The sequence below is a fragment of the Homalodisca vitripennis genome, chromosome X (assembly GCF_021130785.1).
Source record: "Homalodisca vitripennis isolate AUS2020 chromosome X, UT_GWSS_2.1, whole genome shotgun sequence".
Taxonomy (NCBI): domain Eukaryota; kingdom Metazoa; phylum Arthropoda; class Insecta; order Hemiptera; family Cicadellidae; genus Homalodisca; species Homalodisca vitripennis.
This window is the reverse complement of record NC_060215.1, coordinates 54909903-54929101: the sequence shown is the minus strand read 5'-3', so window position 1 is coordinate 54929101 and position 19199 is coordinate 54909903. Positions and strand designations below refer to the sequence as shown.

Below are 19199 nucleotides of genomic sequence, written 5' to 3'. Positions count from 1 at the left end.
TATACCATCACTTTGATTGAGTTAATAGAGGAGAAACCGTCTAGTTGATCAAGGTGTAACTCAAAGTACTTGACTAATGGAAGAACAGCACACGCTCCGAGAAACTCCCTAGATACTTCATTTAACTTTATTGCACAATGGGGTGTGGAAAATGTACCGTCGCGATCCCTAAGGATTTGAAAAGCCAGCGCTGCACCGAGTTTATTTGTGTCATGCTTCATACCAAAATTTAACTAATTTAATTGGTTTCTACTTAAAAATTTAAAAAGTTCTTATGCGCTTTTGTAGTACCTATGTTTTTGGTGGGGTAAAATGTTAAAATAAAATTATACGGAAAAAATAACTTGCTTTAACATGTTACTATGTTTTAATCGTTCTTTTACATAAATATGCGTATTAGGGTAATACAATGTGATTTGGCGAGAGATCTTTGGTTGTTATAAGTTTTAAATTTGTGTTTCTTGACCGTTGAAGGAAAGTCAGTTATTTTAGTGTGATAGTATATCCCCTCTTTTCTCACAGAATTTAGTATAACACTGGAAAACTAATACATTGAACAAAGATTCGTGACTTATGTATATTTCATGTAACATTTATGTAACACGTAACATTATGTATAAGTAACATTAATGTATAATTAATTTAAAATACATTAATGTTAAATAACAAAATACATATTTAATGGGGTGGAGCTTTAAAATAGCAAGTAGGTCATATAACTAAAAGAATACGGACTAAATAACCGACAAAACCGCATAATATAACCTGCTGAAAGACATAGATAATAAATTTTAAAATGTAGACCGTCCCTGTAATATAATTATTGAGGTAATTGCTCCATTTTTGGTATTTTAAGAGTATATTTTCCAAGAATGAGATCTTTACAAAATATTCTTATATGCGATGTACGCAGTGAGCTGTTAAGCACTTCGCCAACCTTATATAAAGAATGCGGCTTTGTCAGTTAAATAAAAATGTTCTTTGACTGTAGTATTTAATTGCTATGATCTTAGCTGAACAGTATTAAAAATATTACATTTGGTTAAATAATTATTCTGAATCTTTGTAGCACATTTTGTAATAATTTATTGCGTAGGTTTATGATAATTATAGTGTAATAAATGGTCTTTAATAATTCTTTCTTGTGCTTTAAATGTATGTAAACAAATAAAACATTAGTCACCGTGTAATTAAATCAGATTGAGTGAGTCCAAATAAGTAATATCCATTTATTAGAGTGTATTGTTAGAAATGTCGTCGTTGTATACTGTATTATATAAAAGTCGTCTCTGCCTACTATTGTTGCATGTCACTGCCTTGTATTTATAACAGTTGCCCACAATCTCAAGTAGTACCACACATGTGGTTGTATCAGACCAAAGTAGGCAATTTTTAATACATCAAGAGAACAAACTTTTGCAAAGTTGCCAAACTATAAATGCCAGAAGCAAACTTTGAGAAGACGCTGTCAATGTGAACGTCCCATGTCAGCCCTCGATCAAGGTACACCCCATGGCCACAGATTCGGCTTCTCCCGAGAGAACATCGACCATCGTCACCGCCAGACGATATCATTGATCTCGTTGATCAAATCGTTGATCAAACATTTAGCCATTTCAGCTCTTTGTTTGAGTCTTGAGAAATTTTCCATGCATGAATTTTACTTCAAGACCATTTTTACAGTTTTGATTTCGATTTGATACAGTGAGTCGTGTCATCAGCATATTATATAAACTGTCTGGATTGATAAATTCAACGTGTGGAGATGAATAAGGAAGAAGACTGGGCCTAGTATTTCTTCCTGAGGAGCATTATAGGGCATCTCGATCCTGTTTGACAAAGCATTCGTAATCGGCATGTATTGGTATTTGGTATTCGGTCTTTAAAATAAGACGAGAGCCAATTGTAATGTAAACCCCTGATACTTACTAGTCCATGACAGTGCAACGGTATTGGATGTTGCACACAGTCAAAAGCTTTGGAAAGGTCGAGAAACAACTCCTTATTTACACACACTACAGATGCCTTTTACACATTTGATCTGAGATTAGCTCAAAATAATGCTATTAAATGTATGGAATACTGTATTCGAATGCTTTTGTCAGTATTAAAATACGAAAAATAACATCTTCAGATTTCTTGTGATCTAACCTAATTGGTATATTAAAGACGAATGAGTTTGGAAGTTGAAATTTTTAATTTATATATTCTTTATTGTATAAATTACAAACGATATCTTGTTAAATTATCACTATTGCACTATAGCTATAGGCCTACTCTTAATACAATATAGCTACAAAAAATTTGGAAAATATTATCCATTAGGTTATTTTTGGCCACTATGGTTTATCAAACTCAAAATATAGCTACGAAGAACAAAGTTTACACCATTGAACCTGAGCAGTTTTCTGAAACACAGTAAATGTTAGTGTTTTGAAGATACATTGGCATCAGAGTTTGCAGTAGCTGACGGGTGCATCGATTAATCCACTAATAATCCACTTAATTAATTACGTCTAGTTGCAGGTGTATTAAGATCACACTCCTATTTAAATAATTAATGACCACACTCCTATTACTATTACTATTTAACTACTTTATGCTTAAAATGTATGTCATGTCGACTGATTATAAAGCCGCACAGGTTAACCATACATCCTTGTTACTAATCATACTGATAACATCATATCTCATCTTTTCATTAATTGTTAATGTATTTAATCTGTGGAATCATTTTCTCTATAGTTATATAATTATCTGGTGACACATATTCATACATTACATAAGAGTACTTAGTATGTAGAGGTTTGTGAAGTTGGGAGCTATATTATGTTGAAGACTAATTACTGCATATGTTCTCTAACTTATCTCAAAATGCGTTTCGCAGGTCTCAAATGCGTTTTATTCTGTTAAAGAGTTTATGACATGCGGCTGGGCAATTCATCAATAAAACAAGACAACGGCACAGGTGCTACAGTTTGGGTGTATCGTATGAATGCCTTGCAACGTATAATGGAAGATCAAGTGATATAACTATACGATGGAGTTTGATTTATTTGTTAATATAAATCTCATGATTAATTTATTTTAACTTAAAATTCAGTATATGACTATAGTAATGAAGTGTTAATATTTTCAACAACAAACATATTTTTTGTTATTAAAAGTTCCCTTAAACCGCACATTACAAATTAAGAGTAAAAATAGTTTTAACCAGACAGATCTAACAATGAGCCTTTGTATTACGCTAGAAATTTATATCGCTAAACTAAGGATCTTTATGGATGATCCAAGCTAATTTTCGAACAAATCTTACTGTATTCAAACCCCACATCGTACACCACACCGTTTGGAAGAGACACATTACTTAGATTTCAGCTTTATGACAGAAGTATGAAGTTCATGACGTTTTTATTTTGACAGAGAGAATGATCATAACCCTAGTTAGATGGTTTAGTTTAGATGGTAAACGCTTAAAAGTTTACTTCTATTCTCCGGGATCAAATGTAAAAGTGGATCTCCAGTTTTTCAGCTACATTATTACTGGCTTTGTCCTGAATTCTATGTTAGTCGTGTGGGCATGTGAAGTACAATGCATCTGGTGAGTTATTCATCTAGATATTCCAACAGCCACGTGCAGATTTAATAATTATTATTCATCGCTGAATGTAGAAAATAATCTATAATATGAAATTATAATATCAAAGTTTGGTACGAAGCAATATCCAGGCAATTTCGCTTGATTTGATTGATCACTAGGAGAGATGAGTTGCATTCCATCCATCATTCAGAAACAAGTACTGCAGCATCACGTACAAATGAATGAATAAACGTACATACGGCGGATGCTTTTATCCTGGCTATCATCTGTTAGACAAAACCAAACCGGACAGGTACATTAATCTTAGCCTGTTGTAGTGCACTATGGCTGAAGCCCATTTTTCAGTGCCAAGGCATTCACTGGTACATTTTTAAATTAAAAAGACTGGTTGTGTTGAGTCCACAAATATTACTAACATTTACAATTCATGTCTACTCTACTCTAAGTGAATAATAAACCAAAAGTTACGATACAGAAATCGTGTTTCTTTATTGTTCACCAAATAATCTATTGTAAACTCCAATAAGAGGGCGTGAATATAAAGTCATTCAAACTTTAAAACTTGGTCCTGAGTAATTAGGAATTGTTTTTATTCCATACACCTGTAAATAAATATAGAAAGAGGATTATATTAACTATAAATCTGACAAATATGTTTCATACCCAATAAAGAACACCATTTAGTTATTTGACCACAAGTTCACGTTATTTTATCATAGTAGTTCGTGAGTGACCTGGGATTATGTAGGTTACCTACAAGCATAAATACATTGGTTTATACACTTGTTATTCTCCAGGCACACTCAGCTTTAGCTGCAATTGGCTTCTGTAACTCTCTAGTAACAGTAACTATCCTCCAGCTTCTACGACAAATCGTACTTGTGTTCATTATGTTAATAGCAGGTTTCGAAATGCTAGAGTGGAGATATGGTTCCACCAGACTTCAATAGGCCACCATCATGTAGCATCCGGCCCATGGTGGATTCCACCAAAATATGAGATCTAGTGTTCTGAATTTGAGTAATAAATATGATCTAAAATTATTCGATATTTAGAAGATTTAAGGCTATAGAAGTGAGCCTCCCATAATCCGGGGGCTCCTAACTTCTAGGAGGTCCATACCTTTAGAAGCTGCTGGTCTCTAGAAGTTTTCAGTACCCAAAGGCTTTTGACTTCTACAAGCTCTCAACGTTTGAAGTTTAAATCCTTTAACATTTGAAAATGGGTAGATGCTTTTATTTTCTAGAAATTTTCTGATCTTAGAAACTCTCTGTACAATAAATATTTTCATTATCTGAGAGATCCTGACTACTAGCAGGTTCCGACATTTATAAGTTGTAGCACAAAGATTATTCCAGCCTCTGTAGGCTTTTTATACATGGAGGCGTCCAGGTTAGGTAAAGAAATATTATAAACCCAGTTTTATAAGAGAAATATGTTTTAGTATATGCTTCCAGTCTCTAAACATCTTCCAACTCTAGGATCTTCCATTATCTACATATTCTTTCAATCTGCGGATTTCCTGTCCTATGCGACTATCCGCTCTTGTTTTGTGGAAGTTATCGATTTATGTGAGTTTCTACTCTCGTTCTTTGGTTATTGGCCTTGACAGCTATTGAGCAATGGGAGATTATAATTTAGAATTCCAATCTAATGAAGCGTTCGAGCTATTGAAATTGTATTTTGAAATTTGTATCTTTGAAAGTTAACAGAATGTTTCAAAATACGACGGTTTGCAAATGCCCTCACAAATATTTTTTGAGATCTAAAACTCATTTCCTCTTTTGAATTACTAAATAGCCGTTTTGTTTGACTACTTTAGGAATGCGTTCGACGTTTTTAATATTTTTTCTTGTGAAGGTAGCAAACACTAGAGCAGCAGCACAGCAAGTAGTCTGCATTTAACTGCAGGCATCTATAATTTATCGCAACTATTCCCTGACATAGAAATCCTCGAACAGACATCAATGAATGTTATCGTGAACGTTAGCTTTGGATGAATAGCTAAATGTCTGGCCAAACTGATCCATGAATACGTGCGGCCATTGTGTAATTTGACGTTGTTTATATACGCCATTGTAGCAAGAGAGCAAGTTGGCAGAAATAGTGGTGAGCACAGTGCTCATGATGATGTTGGATGTTGTCGAAATAACTGCAAATATCTATTCTCCATTTTGTATATTTGTTTGAGACAAACTCCTTACCCTCACTTTAGCTGTAACTGAATATAGGCTACATTACGGGAAAAACTAGTATGACCTATTCAATACACATCATAAATAGGCCATTATTAGAATGGTAAAAACGAGAATAAGTCAGTCATCTCTCTAAATTATTTAAGATCAATTTGCAATCCACATAAGGATCATAAGTACTGTTAATTCCATAACTATGTCAATCCTAAGGAGTATATAACTTAAACAAAAAGGTATGACATTTTCTAAATCTAGACTCCTCAACTTTTATAAAAGGGTTTTAAGTTTACGCCGTCACCTCTATCCATGGTGCTCCTGTACATGGTGTTTAAAACTAAAACCATCTTAATATTTTATCTAATTTAAAAAACACTATATCCAATTATTACAATGGTATATATCACACTTTTTAAACTAGTATGAAAAAGTCCGTCACTTACAGGATGCGTGATTATACACTCAGCAATCGAAATAGGAATTTTATTAAATAAGCTGGAAAATAAGCTGGAAATGAATGCTTTTAGTCAGAGCTAACACATGGGCCAATAGAATAATCTTCAAGATTATATTGTGAATAGTAACTGCTACAGTATATATTAAATAATATATTTATAGTACATGTTATAAGCATATAAATAAATGAGATATATACTCATTGCTGTTTGTTAATTACATTAGTATGATACAACAAATAAAAGATGTGTGTTTTGGTGCAATATTGAGTGACGTGGTCACTATGCCTAAAATTGAAAATAAATGGATGCAGTAGAGCAGGGCTCGCTGAAGCCTGTCTGAGAGAGAAACATCCATTTCACTGTTTACTGTGACACAGTAATTGAAATGGGGTGAACCTACGGTCTTTGCAAGCATCATATTTACACCACGTGACAGGTACAGTGCATATCGTATACGAATACCAGAATACATTTCTCTGTACATGCTAGTAATTCGGTAGGTTAAAACAAGTTTTTTGTTTGAAATTATCCAGCTTATTTTACTCTATTAATTGATTGTAAAGTTATAAAATATATTTAGGTCTACCAATTGATATGGTAATTATACAGGATAATGTTCTTGGTGAGACAAACTTCTTGGGGTTATAATACAATGAAAATGTAACACAATGTTGGATAATAAGGCTAATCCATAAATTAGTCTTTGAGTAAATAATTTTTCGTTTTTCTAGAGATAAAAGTGTTTTTGTATACTAATCCTGTAGGCATTTATAAAGAAATTAAATAATGTTTTCATTCTAGGTTAAAAAGGGTAAGAAAAAATTCATCTTTAGGTTTAGTGGAAAATTTCTGTTCTACAACTTTAAGTTAAACAGTGAAAAACATTTATTCTGCCTTGTTTACAAGAGATAATGTGAAATTTAAAACTTTGCTATTTAATATTTAAAAAAAGTTGTATACCACATATTTAAGGAAGGGGAGGTACATTCTTTCATTTTTCATTCATTTACTTAATTAAAATTTAATACAGAGTATTAAACATCGCTGTAAAATGGCATCGGCTTTTACACAATAGTATATATTCAAATTGATTTTATTATACATCCAATATTATATTTTATTTCTGTTATGGAAGCCATCAGCCACATTTTATATATATACATTCACCTATAAAACAAGGACCTTCTAAAAAGTGTTTAAATGGCATAACACAAAATCCAAATGAAAGTAGTAACAATTGAATCTGGAAAAGGTTACCAATAACCGATTTTGTGAGCCCAATAATCCAATATTGTGGTTCAATGCAGGATCAATAGCTGTGGTGAATTTCTTTAAACACATTGCTATTGACCCTGGTAAATTCACGATTAAAGGAGCGACAGTCACTGAATTAAAAATTCCAATTGTTTGTCAGGAACAAAATAGAAAAGGGGGATAAGAAGAGTGGTTCCCATAAAGACCCAGAAAGGAAGTAAAAAATTAAGAAAATGAGTATTTTGTTGGAGCATTTTAAGATCTTGATAATACAAGTGAGCTTTACATTAATGCTTTTTGTTCATTTTCATATACTCTGTTTTCCCGGAATTTGGATTTTTCACACTTTTCTCCAGAATCGTTGGGAGTAGTTGAATGAAATTCGTTGTGCTTCTGTACATTCATGATATGCCTATTAGGTTGCAGCTATATAATCGTAAATATAAAAAAGTATTATGTTTAAAAAGTTACAACTTAGAAATATATTAAGGCAGTGTTCAAATTTAAGTTTAGAGGTTTATGAGAAAAATGCACATAAACATTTCGTGTTTTCAAATTTAAATAACATAAGAACGAGAATCACGTTTAACTCCCCTAATGTATTCGGTTAAGTACCTTTAGCATACACAAATATATTGAAAAATAAACTATACAGATGTTTTATCCTTTTTTCATATTCTGGGCTTGCTGTATTCATCGTGACTTATAGAAATATTTTAATTTATAGTAATTTTACTTCATAAATGTAAAATAATAGTATAAAAGTACAGTTAAAGTTCAGCTTTATGTAGCAAAACTACACTACAATGAGTGTCAAGAAAATATTTAGTGTCAAGCATTTAGCGAGGAACTATGAAACAATGGCGTACTAACAACAAACATGCTCAGGTGGTCATTGACCATGCTAATGTTAACAGAGAACCCAAGCTGGGATATATTTACCAACATGGCCGACATAGAGAGTGTTCTACACGTTATCCGTACCCGATACAGTGGGCTCTAGGGGATTCCGAGAGAGAATTCAATTAGTGCTTCAGTCTGATCCCTCATAAGCGTTACTCACATTTCTAATTAATTTGCTACCTTAATCGTTTTTCCTGAATGATTTACTAGTTAGAGTTAGTATTATCTATGATATTTATCTGTCTGGAATAAAAATTCTTTGATTTAAACCGCAATCAATCTATTTCAATTAGCTCTATTTTTACACTAGATGTAACTAAGCAGCATTTAAAAACACCCGTGGATTATGAAATATCGACATCGACAAATAGTTAGAAAAGTCAGGGCTGATAAAATGATGAATAAAAATACACTCTCTCACGCACGCATTCTCATGCATATCTTATGGTAAAACTTATTATTATAGAGCGTAATACGTTCTTCTATGAAGACTTAAATTTTAAATATTATTCTTTTCTTATAATATTATTTTAACTGTAACATTCAATATGATGGTTGATGTCACATTGCTACGAATGTTATTATTATAAAATAGTGGTTAATTATTTAGTGGCCACTCTTTGTATGAGCTGTAGATCAATACTATCAATTTGGCCATGGCATATATATATATATATATGTGTGTGTGTGTATGTGTGTGTGTGTGTGTGTGTGTGTGTGTGTGTGTGTGTGTGTGAATTTAAAAATGATTTGCCATCGCTATAAATAAATACATTATATAAATAAATATCAAATATTATATATAAAAGTAAAAAGTAATTCGGGCCGTTCTAAATGTTTTTGTCTAAGCGCACGCGCGTTTGTGTAGATTCATAACCACATGGTTTCTCTACAAGTACGAGTTGTACGGTTTGACATCAAGAAACAAACAAATGTGCACGTCTTTAGTACCAAGCGAATTCATTCTGTGTTTTTCACGTTAAATTCGTCTTGCTAACGAACCTAAATTTGAATTTAATATGAGAATAAAATTAAAATTCTAAAAGTATGATAAAAATAGTGGAAAGAGGAGTAAAGTATGATAATTAAGAAGAACAATAAGTATAATTATACTACATTCAAAATAGTTTATTCTTATCGTGATCCTAAATCCCTATTATGTTTGATAAATTCCTCACACGGACCAATAGACCATGATGACAGGCACAGTGAGTCTTAAAAGGAGATTGAACTGTTTTGTTAAAACAGGAAAAAGGAAAGACATAATAATGAAATATTTGATAACTGTAATCTTCTAATATAATACGAATTACTGCACACGCTGTTATCTAATTGTAGGTTTAAAACTAATAATACTTTAAGTCTTAATGCAACAGGGTAGGTCATTACACAATTTCTTCCCAAAATAGAAGAAACCATTTCTACCAACTTCAAGTCCCACTTGGAGAAACTGCAGCTGGTCCTCCTCCTGAGTGCTGTGGAGAGTGACCTTACCCTTTGATTGGACCCTGTCCACAGATACCCTCCCAATGTCAGCAGACGACGAACAAGGAATTTCAAGGTTCTGCAAACCAGCTCTGTCGCCTTTATGTTATACCTACTCGAGACGGAGATACGAGTCACGCTCACATAAATTATAAACAAAAACTCAAAGATTAGTCTATTGAATAGTAAGCCACATTGAAAAGAAGCATTTTGCATTATATGCTAATGGCGTGGCCCAGCGGATACATCGGTTATGGAATAGTCAATTATCATATCTTCATTGCAGCAACAATTCAATTGTATAGCAAACGTCATGTTAAAATAACTTAAATTAAAATTTGGACTTTCGCTGTCACATACACACATTTTGTCCCTTTATTTACCACCTTTTACTCTCATTTCAATCCGGGGTTATTTTAATGATTATACTGTCTCTCAGTGTATTGCCAAAAATATTTAACACAAACAATAGAATTACAGTACAAAACAGTAGAACGCTAAACAGTGTATCAATCGGGTCTTAAACGCTTTGAGCGTCGGGGCAATTTATCATTTGCAAATCCGTTCATCAAATGAACTCTAGCCTGTGAGGGCAAGAGTTCATGAACCCCGTCCTTGTGCCTTAGAGTCCGGTTGTTCTCCCTGCCTCTAGTCTGGTCCTAGTGTATATGTCTCGACTAGACATTAATGCACATTTCAACATACAATATAATTATGTTTCTAGAATGTAGAGGCTTGGCAGAGTCAGCACTTTCAAACTTTTAAAAGCTAGCCCTCACGAATCTCTTAACAACTTTCCAATAACGTGAATGGATTGCTTTTACAATTTAAACATTCACAGGAACTGTGTGTTGGAGCAAGGACCAAGATAACCGAATCAAGCATCTTCGAGCCTGACTGATGCTTGGACGGGTGACGATGAGTGATCCTGCCCTAGCAAGTAATTGGTGATTACCCACAGGTTGTGTTAGAAAGTAATTCTTAGCTCCAATTTTGCCTGGTACTTTTCACATTCTTTACTTTAATTTTAGACGAAAAGTAATTACAAAGGGCCGAAAGTAGATGCTTTTTGACCGACGTATGATTCTCAGGCATATGTATATATTGTATGATATTAAGACAATTAGTTTGTAGTGGAAATAAAACTAGATAGAATTAAGAATAGCCCAGTAAATAGAATAAGTTTTATAGGTATTCAAATAACATTCAATGTCATGAAACACGCTATCCCCGATTTTTAATCAAACTATTTTGAAATATATAAATTGTCTTAATATAAACATAATTCTATCCCATTAGTTGATTTAACTATAGACAGCTCTGTCCTCTCCAGAATGTTAAATTACAACAGAAATTGAACTCAGATAAGCTCCCCTAATTAAACCTTCCTTAATTCTAGTATTAATAACAATGGAATAATAGAAAACAGTTATAAGCTGCATAATAATACCAATTCGTTACTAAGTCCCAAGTAATGTCCTGTGAGATGTTATCGTTTAAGCTTCTATACCGAGTTGCCATTCCTTGTGTATTTTAAAAGCGTTTTATAGAATAATTTAGATATTGATTAAGAGTGACTGCAAGTACTTGTTGGGAGGCTGATTCTTGTTAAAAGCACTGAACTTTGAGCTCGGGCGTCATACAGCGCAGGTTCAAATTCTGCCTTTGACGTGAAAGCTTTGTATCGGTACTGTACGTTTGTCTCTCTTATTCAGTTTCATAATATGTTCACATGGCTCGAGAGGACAGGCAGAACAAATCCGGAAAATAATTCGGCCCTCATTGGGAATTTTTAAAACAGCTCAGGCAGCACCCAAATTTTTAAAACATTATTGAAAAATAACTTGTAGATACAAGTAATTGTAGTATTTACGTGAATCATCATATAATGAACAAAGTCCTGATATCATGTTGTAATTACTATAAGACTAAAGGAAACAATAACATTTACAATATCACTTTTATTAAACAGCTATAAGCTTAAATTTAAATTATAATTACTATTATTAAAGTACAGGTTTTCAGTCTCATATGCTGTATCTAAGTACATTATTTAAAGAATTTCTAAATTTATTTATCGCAATTTTAGGAATCTTAAACTGTTGTTTTATGAAAATATTAGGATCAATCGAAAGCGCTTACACTTTAGATGTGCCTTTTGTGGACTTAAATGAATCCGACTATTATGACTCTGAGCCATTGCCTTCTAAAGTTCTAATAGTAGTGTTATGATAGTATTTTTGTTTGGTTTCAAACAGAGATTATAAAAAACACACTTCACTCAGGTAGTTACTGTAAATCAACTAAATAAATTAATATATAAGATATTTTTGTATGATGATGTATATTCGAAATTGTTATAAAACAATGCAATATGCGATGCAAGGTTTTTTTAAATGTTATGGAATGAGGTGTGGGCTACTATAATGTTATGCATATGATCTATAGTGCTTACTTTCGTTCAATACAAGTATGGCATTGGGAAGTTGCGTTATATTGCTATCTATTTAAGAGTAAAAAAAATACTTAATACAAAATAAACCACCAACAGAGTATTTTATACCTTGTGAAATTGAGTTAGGTTTTCAAGTTTCAACAATGTTTCCTGTATTGTTAGTTGTAATTAAAAATACACACGTTTCCTTTTTGCAAAGAAATAAATACAAAACATGATATATTGAGATATTCAACTGATTTGGTTGATTAAAGTTTGATTTAAAATTACATGGATCCAAATATACGTAAATATAAATATAGTTATAAAATATCAGTTCATACACAAATGTGAATTTAAAGGTTTTCCAAAAAATGGGTAAATATTTTTGGAATATAGGTGAAAATAAACAAAATATTCGCTGTAACGGAATAAATGGGTGTTAATGACCGGAAAAAACGGAAGAAATGACCGTGCGCTACTCGACTGAAGTGGATTGCACTAGAGTTGTAAACACGTTTATTCCGTTATTGTTCATCCGTTAATTACAATTAGAATATTCCAATTATGTATTGTAAGAGGCTATCTTTCATGTGTCTTACATTTCTTTTTCTGGTGGAATTTTATAAATTTATGATTTGAAAAAAGGCTATAATATAATCTTTGTAACTATAATTAATAGATATTAAATTTTAAAATTTTTCTTTTTTTGATAAATAATTTTTTTATAAATTTTTGATTGATTATTTAAGCAGCAGATAATTATACTCCAATAAACACACAAAAGTGCAAGATTGCAACGCCATACTTAATATTTTTTACCATACATTTTTACATAAAAAAAATAGAGACAGGCACTAAGCGAAGTAAAATAAACCTCACTCATAAAGGAAAGATTTGGTTTATTTTTACCTATTTAATAATATCCCAAAATATTCCCCAAGTATTTTAATACCGTGTATAAATGTAAATAATTAATAAAAATGGTACTTATAAAACTAATAGAAATGTGGTGCGTCAGCGTTCAGTATAGTTTGGAATCCCTGTGCAGGTTTATATCCAATTTGGCCTCTTGGCTGTACCGCTTTGATGGACCTAAGCTGTATTGGATGTATGGGACATGCACGTCCCTAACACCCCCTGAGTGCAGCTGTCGGCCCAAACAGGATTTTAGCTCCCAGCTATAGGTCACGTTAAACCGGCGCTTCGACTTTAACACGTTTATTCTAAAATTACCCTTTACAACATAATTATGTTTTAGTCAAAATTGCGAGGTACCAAGAACTGGATTTTTTATTGTAGTTATGTAATTAATCGTCAGCAAGGAAACGAATAAACAAATAACTTTTTAATGTATATCTGAGATAACGAAAAGCTTTAATAAAAATATTTAAATTTTCAAAACCTTTTAATAGGTAATATTGGAACTATTCATACAAACATGAAATAAGCTTAAAATGGTGAAGATAGAGCTTTTATTGGTAATTCTTTATTTCAATTACTACATTGAAAAACACAAGAACCAACATTTATAACTTTTTTATTTTTTTAGACCTTCGATAGCAAGGATATCTTCTTCAGACATGTCACAAAAAATCACTCTTGTATTTTCCAATGTAGTAATTGAAACGTAAAATACTTGTTTTTCTATATTTTTTTTTAAAGTTTCCAAATTTTTGTTATAAAAAGTATTTTAATACATTAAAGTAACAAAATGAAACGGTAAACAGAAATAAAACAAATCTTAATACAGTTATAACTACGCATTAACGTATACAGTTTAATTTAACATATTACATCGTTTTAATAATGTAATAATTAAAAATTTATGTTTTCAGGTACTTTACAAATACCTTTATTGAATAACATTTTTAAAAATGTCTTTGATGGCTAAAAGTGTGCTGGAAAGGTTTCGTCTTGTTTTATTACAAGAAAAAATATTATTCATTCTTAAGTGCAATCGGTTTGTTGTCAATCCAACACAATACATTGCACAAGTATTACATGTTAATAAATAAATTACATTTGTAATTGTAAAGTTAGTTTCTCATCTAACTAGATAAGTGTTAATGGAATAATGCTAATAAATATATATTAAAATATTAGAACATTTGTTTTTACAGGGCTGTCACTTATAATATTGTTCTTTTTATTTTCTAAATTCTGTTTTCATTAGGTGAAAATCTGGACCGTGCCAGTAGATATTTTCTGGGTGGCTTTGAAAATAAGCTTTTTTGGCATTTGTCAATATTCGAGGATTTTGTACTCAGTACTTAGAATGTTTTTCATACAAAGTAGGAAAATATTTTGAATGTCTAATTTGGCTGTATAAGAACTAAGGAGCTTCATATGTTCGTTTGACAAAAACATTTTCTAGCTTTAAAATGTAATGTTGAAAGTCTGTACTATCATACGTAGTTTTAAGTCTATGCATTTTTAAACTACACCTAAAATGTTTCTATCGTGATAGTGATCGAAGTCTACCTGTATTGTAAACGACGTACATTAGTTTCAGATGTATCCCTTTCACTTTTTGTGGCTCTAGTAAGCTTTAATTGCTGAGAATTTATATTTTTTAAATGCATACGATTTAAAGTATTCGTTTATAACTATATTTCCATGAAGTCTAGTTACATACATTACAATGAAAATAATTATTCACAAACAATCTTTATAATGTGAAGGAGGGTTAGGTAACTATTAGCTTCATGATACTTTTATTATTCATTATTATTAATAATATTGTTCATTAATATTATTAGTAGTTTTAGATTGATTAGATATTTAGTATATTTAGATAGATAAGTAATATTCATCAACTAATTAACTTCATTATAGTTTTATTCTTATGAGGCCACTACCGAAAGTACACGTGCTTCGCACAGGTATAATAGCATACACGATGCACGTGTGACGACAGATTATGGTCCAAGTAAATAATACTGTCACTTACACCGGCGGGAATATGAAGCTTCTGATTGTGAACTGCTGAAAAACAAATTTCATAAAACCCCTTGATAATAATGTTTGTGTTTTCGCCTCAGACTGCAACACTGCCAGATTTTCATGACAACTCACACATTAAAAGGCTACTAACAATTAAGCCTTGGGAAAAATAGTAAATCCTTAAACACTCCTGCCGCTTTCGAAGATTGACATTGGGCTTTGCTATTGTCGCGACGATACATAACTTAAAATAAAACTGCAGCATTCTTAAATTGAAAGTGGTAGCCGCATGGAAGGCGAGTCTAGATAGAAAAGAAAAATCGTGTTTCCTCTTACCACAGCCTGTGAATATAGTTGATTCAATAACGATTTAGTGTAAAGCCTGCAGTAACGACTTGTAGTCGCGTGCAATTACAAAGTTTCGGAGGAATCAGATTTCGCAGAAGAATTAATGGAGCACTAACTTTCAACTGAAGATTGTGAGATGGAATTCTACTTGGATTTAGAATGTAGATAAACTCTACAGGATAGTGAATTATGTTCTCAAGTTCCACATCAGAGTTCACAGATTGATTTTTCGCAATCTCAGTAGGAACTTAGTCCAATAAAGAATCACTAATGCTTGCCACCGTTTAATGTTTCGTGTAAGAATAGCTCTTTACTTCATTTTTAGATTATCTACATGTAATGTACTTAAAATAGGGGAGAACATTTGCATTTAAACTGTTTAGCTTCTTGCCGACTGTACATTATTTTTTGGGACCTTTACACTTTCTGCATTTACGCACCTACATTTACCTCCAATATTAAGGAAATAAGATGAAACCTCCTCTACTCCAAATACGCCTTATATAAAAACCCTTATGTTGGCTCCAGAGTATCTGATTTGCTCTTTCATCTTGAGGTAGTATGCTTTAAGTTTATATTAAATAATAACTTTGTGACAAAACTAAAATTTCTCATCAAAACCGGTCTAGTACAATACAATTAAACAGTACATTAATATGTAATTCAAACCTTTTGCTTGAAATGTTTTAAACATTTCTCCTCAAGAACACTCAGAAAAAATAGAATAAAGCGTATATAAACAATCGTAAAGTTCATAGAGTAAAGTACTTGACGAGAAGTAAGAAGAAGAGCATTGCCACCCGATATCTTTTATATTTTATTCATTTAAAAATACAATATTGTGGAATATTTTCCTTAAAATTAACGTTATATATTTATATGAAAGTGGATATTATCAGTGCTGTATCACGATTTTTTGCGAGATTCAGCGACAGGTACGAAAACTTGAAAAAGCTCGTTAGTTTACGTGAAGAACTTATGTGGACTTACATGACTATTCAAAATTTGTATTAATCCTGAATGTAATAAAAATTGTCTTTCGCAGGTTTAGAATTTCTGCGGTTAGGCTGCGAAGGTTTCAAAATAGTTTCTTAGTAAGCACCTAAGTGTTAAAGACGGACACGTGTAAAAAGTTTCATAAATATCTGTTTTTTCAGTTCCGGAGATTTCGTGATGATGAATATCAATACACCTTAGGCAGTAATAAAATAAATATTTCGTGCTTTAGATAAGTGCCCAAGTTTAGTATAATTGAGAAATCAATGATCTAGGTATGTGTAGGTTTACCTTTTGAGTAATGTGTCCTATGTATTTATTTTACGTGCATGTTTTATGATTTCAGATAAAATTCTTACCAGTCATGTTCTTGACACCAGGACCTGTTGCTATTAGTTTGACAACCAAAGACGTTGCTCCTTGAGGCCCCAAACGGAGCTTTTCTGCCACAAAAGGCTGGTTAACTCCACCAAAGTGGGCTCCTTCATTCAGCGACAACAGGGCATTGACCTGTCACATACACGATGCTGTGAGGTATGATAATAGTTATACGTTCAATTTTAATTATAATAGGTCAGAACAATGTTAGTGGCTTAATGGATATAAAATAAAATGGTAAAAAATATTTCTAAAATCTGATTTTTGATATCTCAGGTTAGATATATGTATTTAAGACGTATATAAATTCCAGTTAGTTCATTTTAAAATTATTGTACGTTTGCTGAACAATACCAGTCACTCAAAGGGGATGGAAATTGTTTAAAATGGTCTTATAGTTGTACATGATGAAAACATGAAAATTGCATAGTAAATACATTTCAAAAGAAACTGAGTACAATAATAAGAAATTCTAACATAGTATCACATTTATTCTAACTTTATGAATGAAATTATCTATAAACTTCAAATTTTGCACACCTTTGCAAAGTCTGTTACACGACACGTAGTGTGGTTTACTCCTATCATGCATATACAGTCATACATTTGGTGTAATTAGTGCAAATACAATCGCAGAAAAACGAATAAAGTACATTTAATACAGATATGTTAATGAAAAATCGAGGTTAAACGATGATATATTAATTATTTATATTGTTATATTAATAGACTAATAATTACATATACCTTATTCCATCGTTTAATAATTAATCATTTCTTTAATTGGATATTATTTATTCGGAAAAAAACATAAATATTATAAAATAAGTAGAAGATATTAAGAACATTGTTTAGTAAATAATAATTATTTTGTTTGAAGATTTATTAATTTTTGAAAAGCGAAAACGGGAAAATATTTGAGAACGGGAAAACTTCTTAAATTTGGTATACATAGTACATAATTTAAAGAGTCTCTAAAGACGTATAAATTCGGAGCGTTATAAAATTATATAAAGTTAAATAATGGTTATTTACATATAAAGGGTGTCGTAAAACATTGGCGATTTTAATTTATTATTAATGTTGTAAGGTGTTACGTTGTGGTTTTATAAACGTTATAAAGATGTATAACAAAATATAAAATAATGTATATAAATTGCTAACAATTCACACTTCTACCATATACTAGGATTTATACACGTAGTTGCGGCTTCGCCCACTACAGTTCAAACTTTAGGATTGTCAGGAACGTTTAGATTGGTGTCGACCAGTTCCCTACATCGATAGAATGTATGATATTCATTAGAATAAGTTATCATTTTTGCACCCTTCTCATTGCAACAGGGACGTCATCTCGTGAGTTCAAATCTGAATATTATCGAGCACCATTACATTCATCATTCAAATGCTTTTCTATCCATGTATCAACACTTTTTTCCACGAGTTCTTGTGATTTGTTTTGAAATCATGAAAAAAGGCTGTTGTGAGAGTACCTATGGGACAACGACCCTAATGCTGTATTTAATTTTAATACTTCTCAGCCGTTTTACGCGCAATTTTTATGGTTGTAATGCGGAATTTAAAATCCGTTTCTTCTAGGATATTCATGATTCGATTAAAATGAAAATTTAAAAAAAATATATACATTACGATTTTCGTAAAAAACAAATTAAGCTGTTGTAGAGATTAATTATTTGGAGATTTCAATGGTTTTCCGTTGTATATGAATTGGAGATTGTTGTAACAGATTTATTATGCTTATATTTAAATAATTTAAAGACCCAATTTATGAAGATTATTTAAATTATTTTACTAATTTATACAGTTGTCAATGTCAATCATCAATGTGTTTGAACCATCTTATTTTAATGTACTGGATGTTAAACGTTTCTATATTTGTACATCGCTTAGAAACTTTGTATTGTAGGCTTTTATAAAGTGTTCAGTGCCTCCGTATAAAAAATAATTCAAATCTTTCTTTCCGGTTGAATAATGTATAGGTTATCGAGTAAACTCTAGAATAGACTATGTAAAACTGACCATGAGAGAAACATTGAGTCCTAAGATCCATTCCAGCCACTTTCAGTCTGCCACTGAAAGTGAAATCTGTTGGGGTCAGAGGAATTATTGGTATGGAAACAGTTTTTAAAATAATTTATGCGCGTAAAATCGTGGCTTGGTCATCGTGTTTCTTCATTTAAGTG

The 19199-nt window shown here is 31.7% G+C and overlaps 1 protein-coding gene across 1 annotated transcript in view; it reads right to left on the bottom strand.

The window, feature by feature from the left end:
* The window catches only part of LOC124368998 (C3 and PZP-like alpha-2-macroglobulin domain-containing protein 8), a 393079-nt gene that overhangs the window by 45620 nt on the left and 328260 nt on the right, over positions 1-19199 (bottom strand). The window contains exon 15 of the mRNA XM_046826596.1: positions 16977-17127. Coding sequence (XP_046682552.1) covers positions 16977-17127 — 151 coding nt within the window. The remainder of the gene's footprint in view (positions 1-16976; positions 17128-19199) is intronic.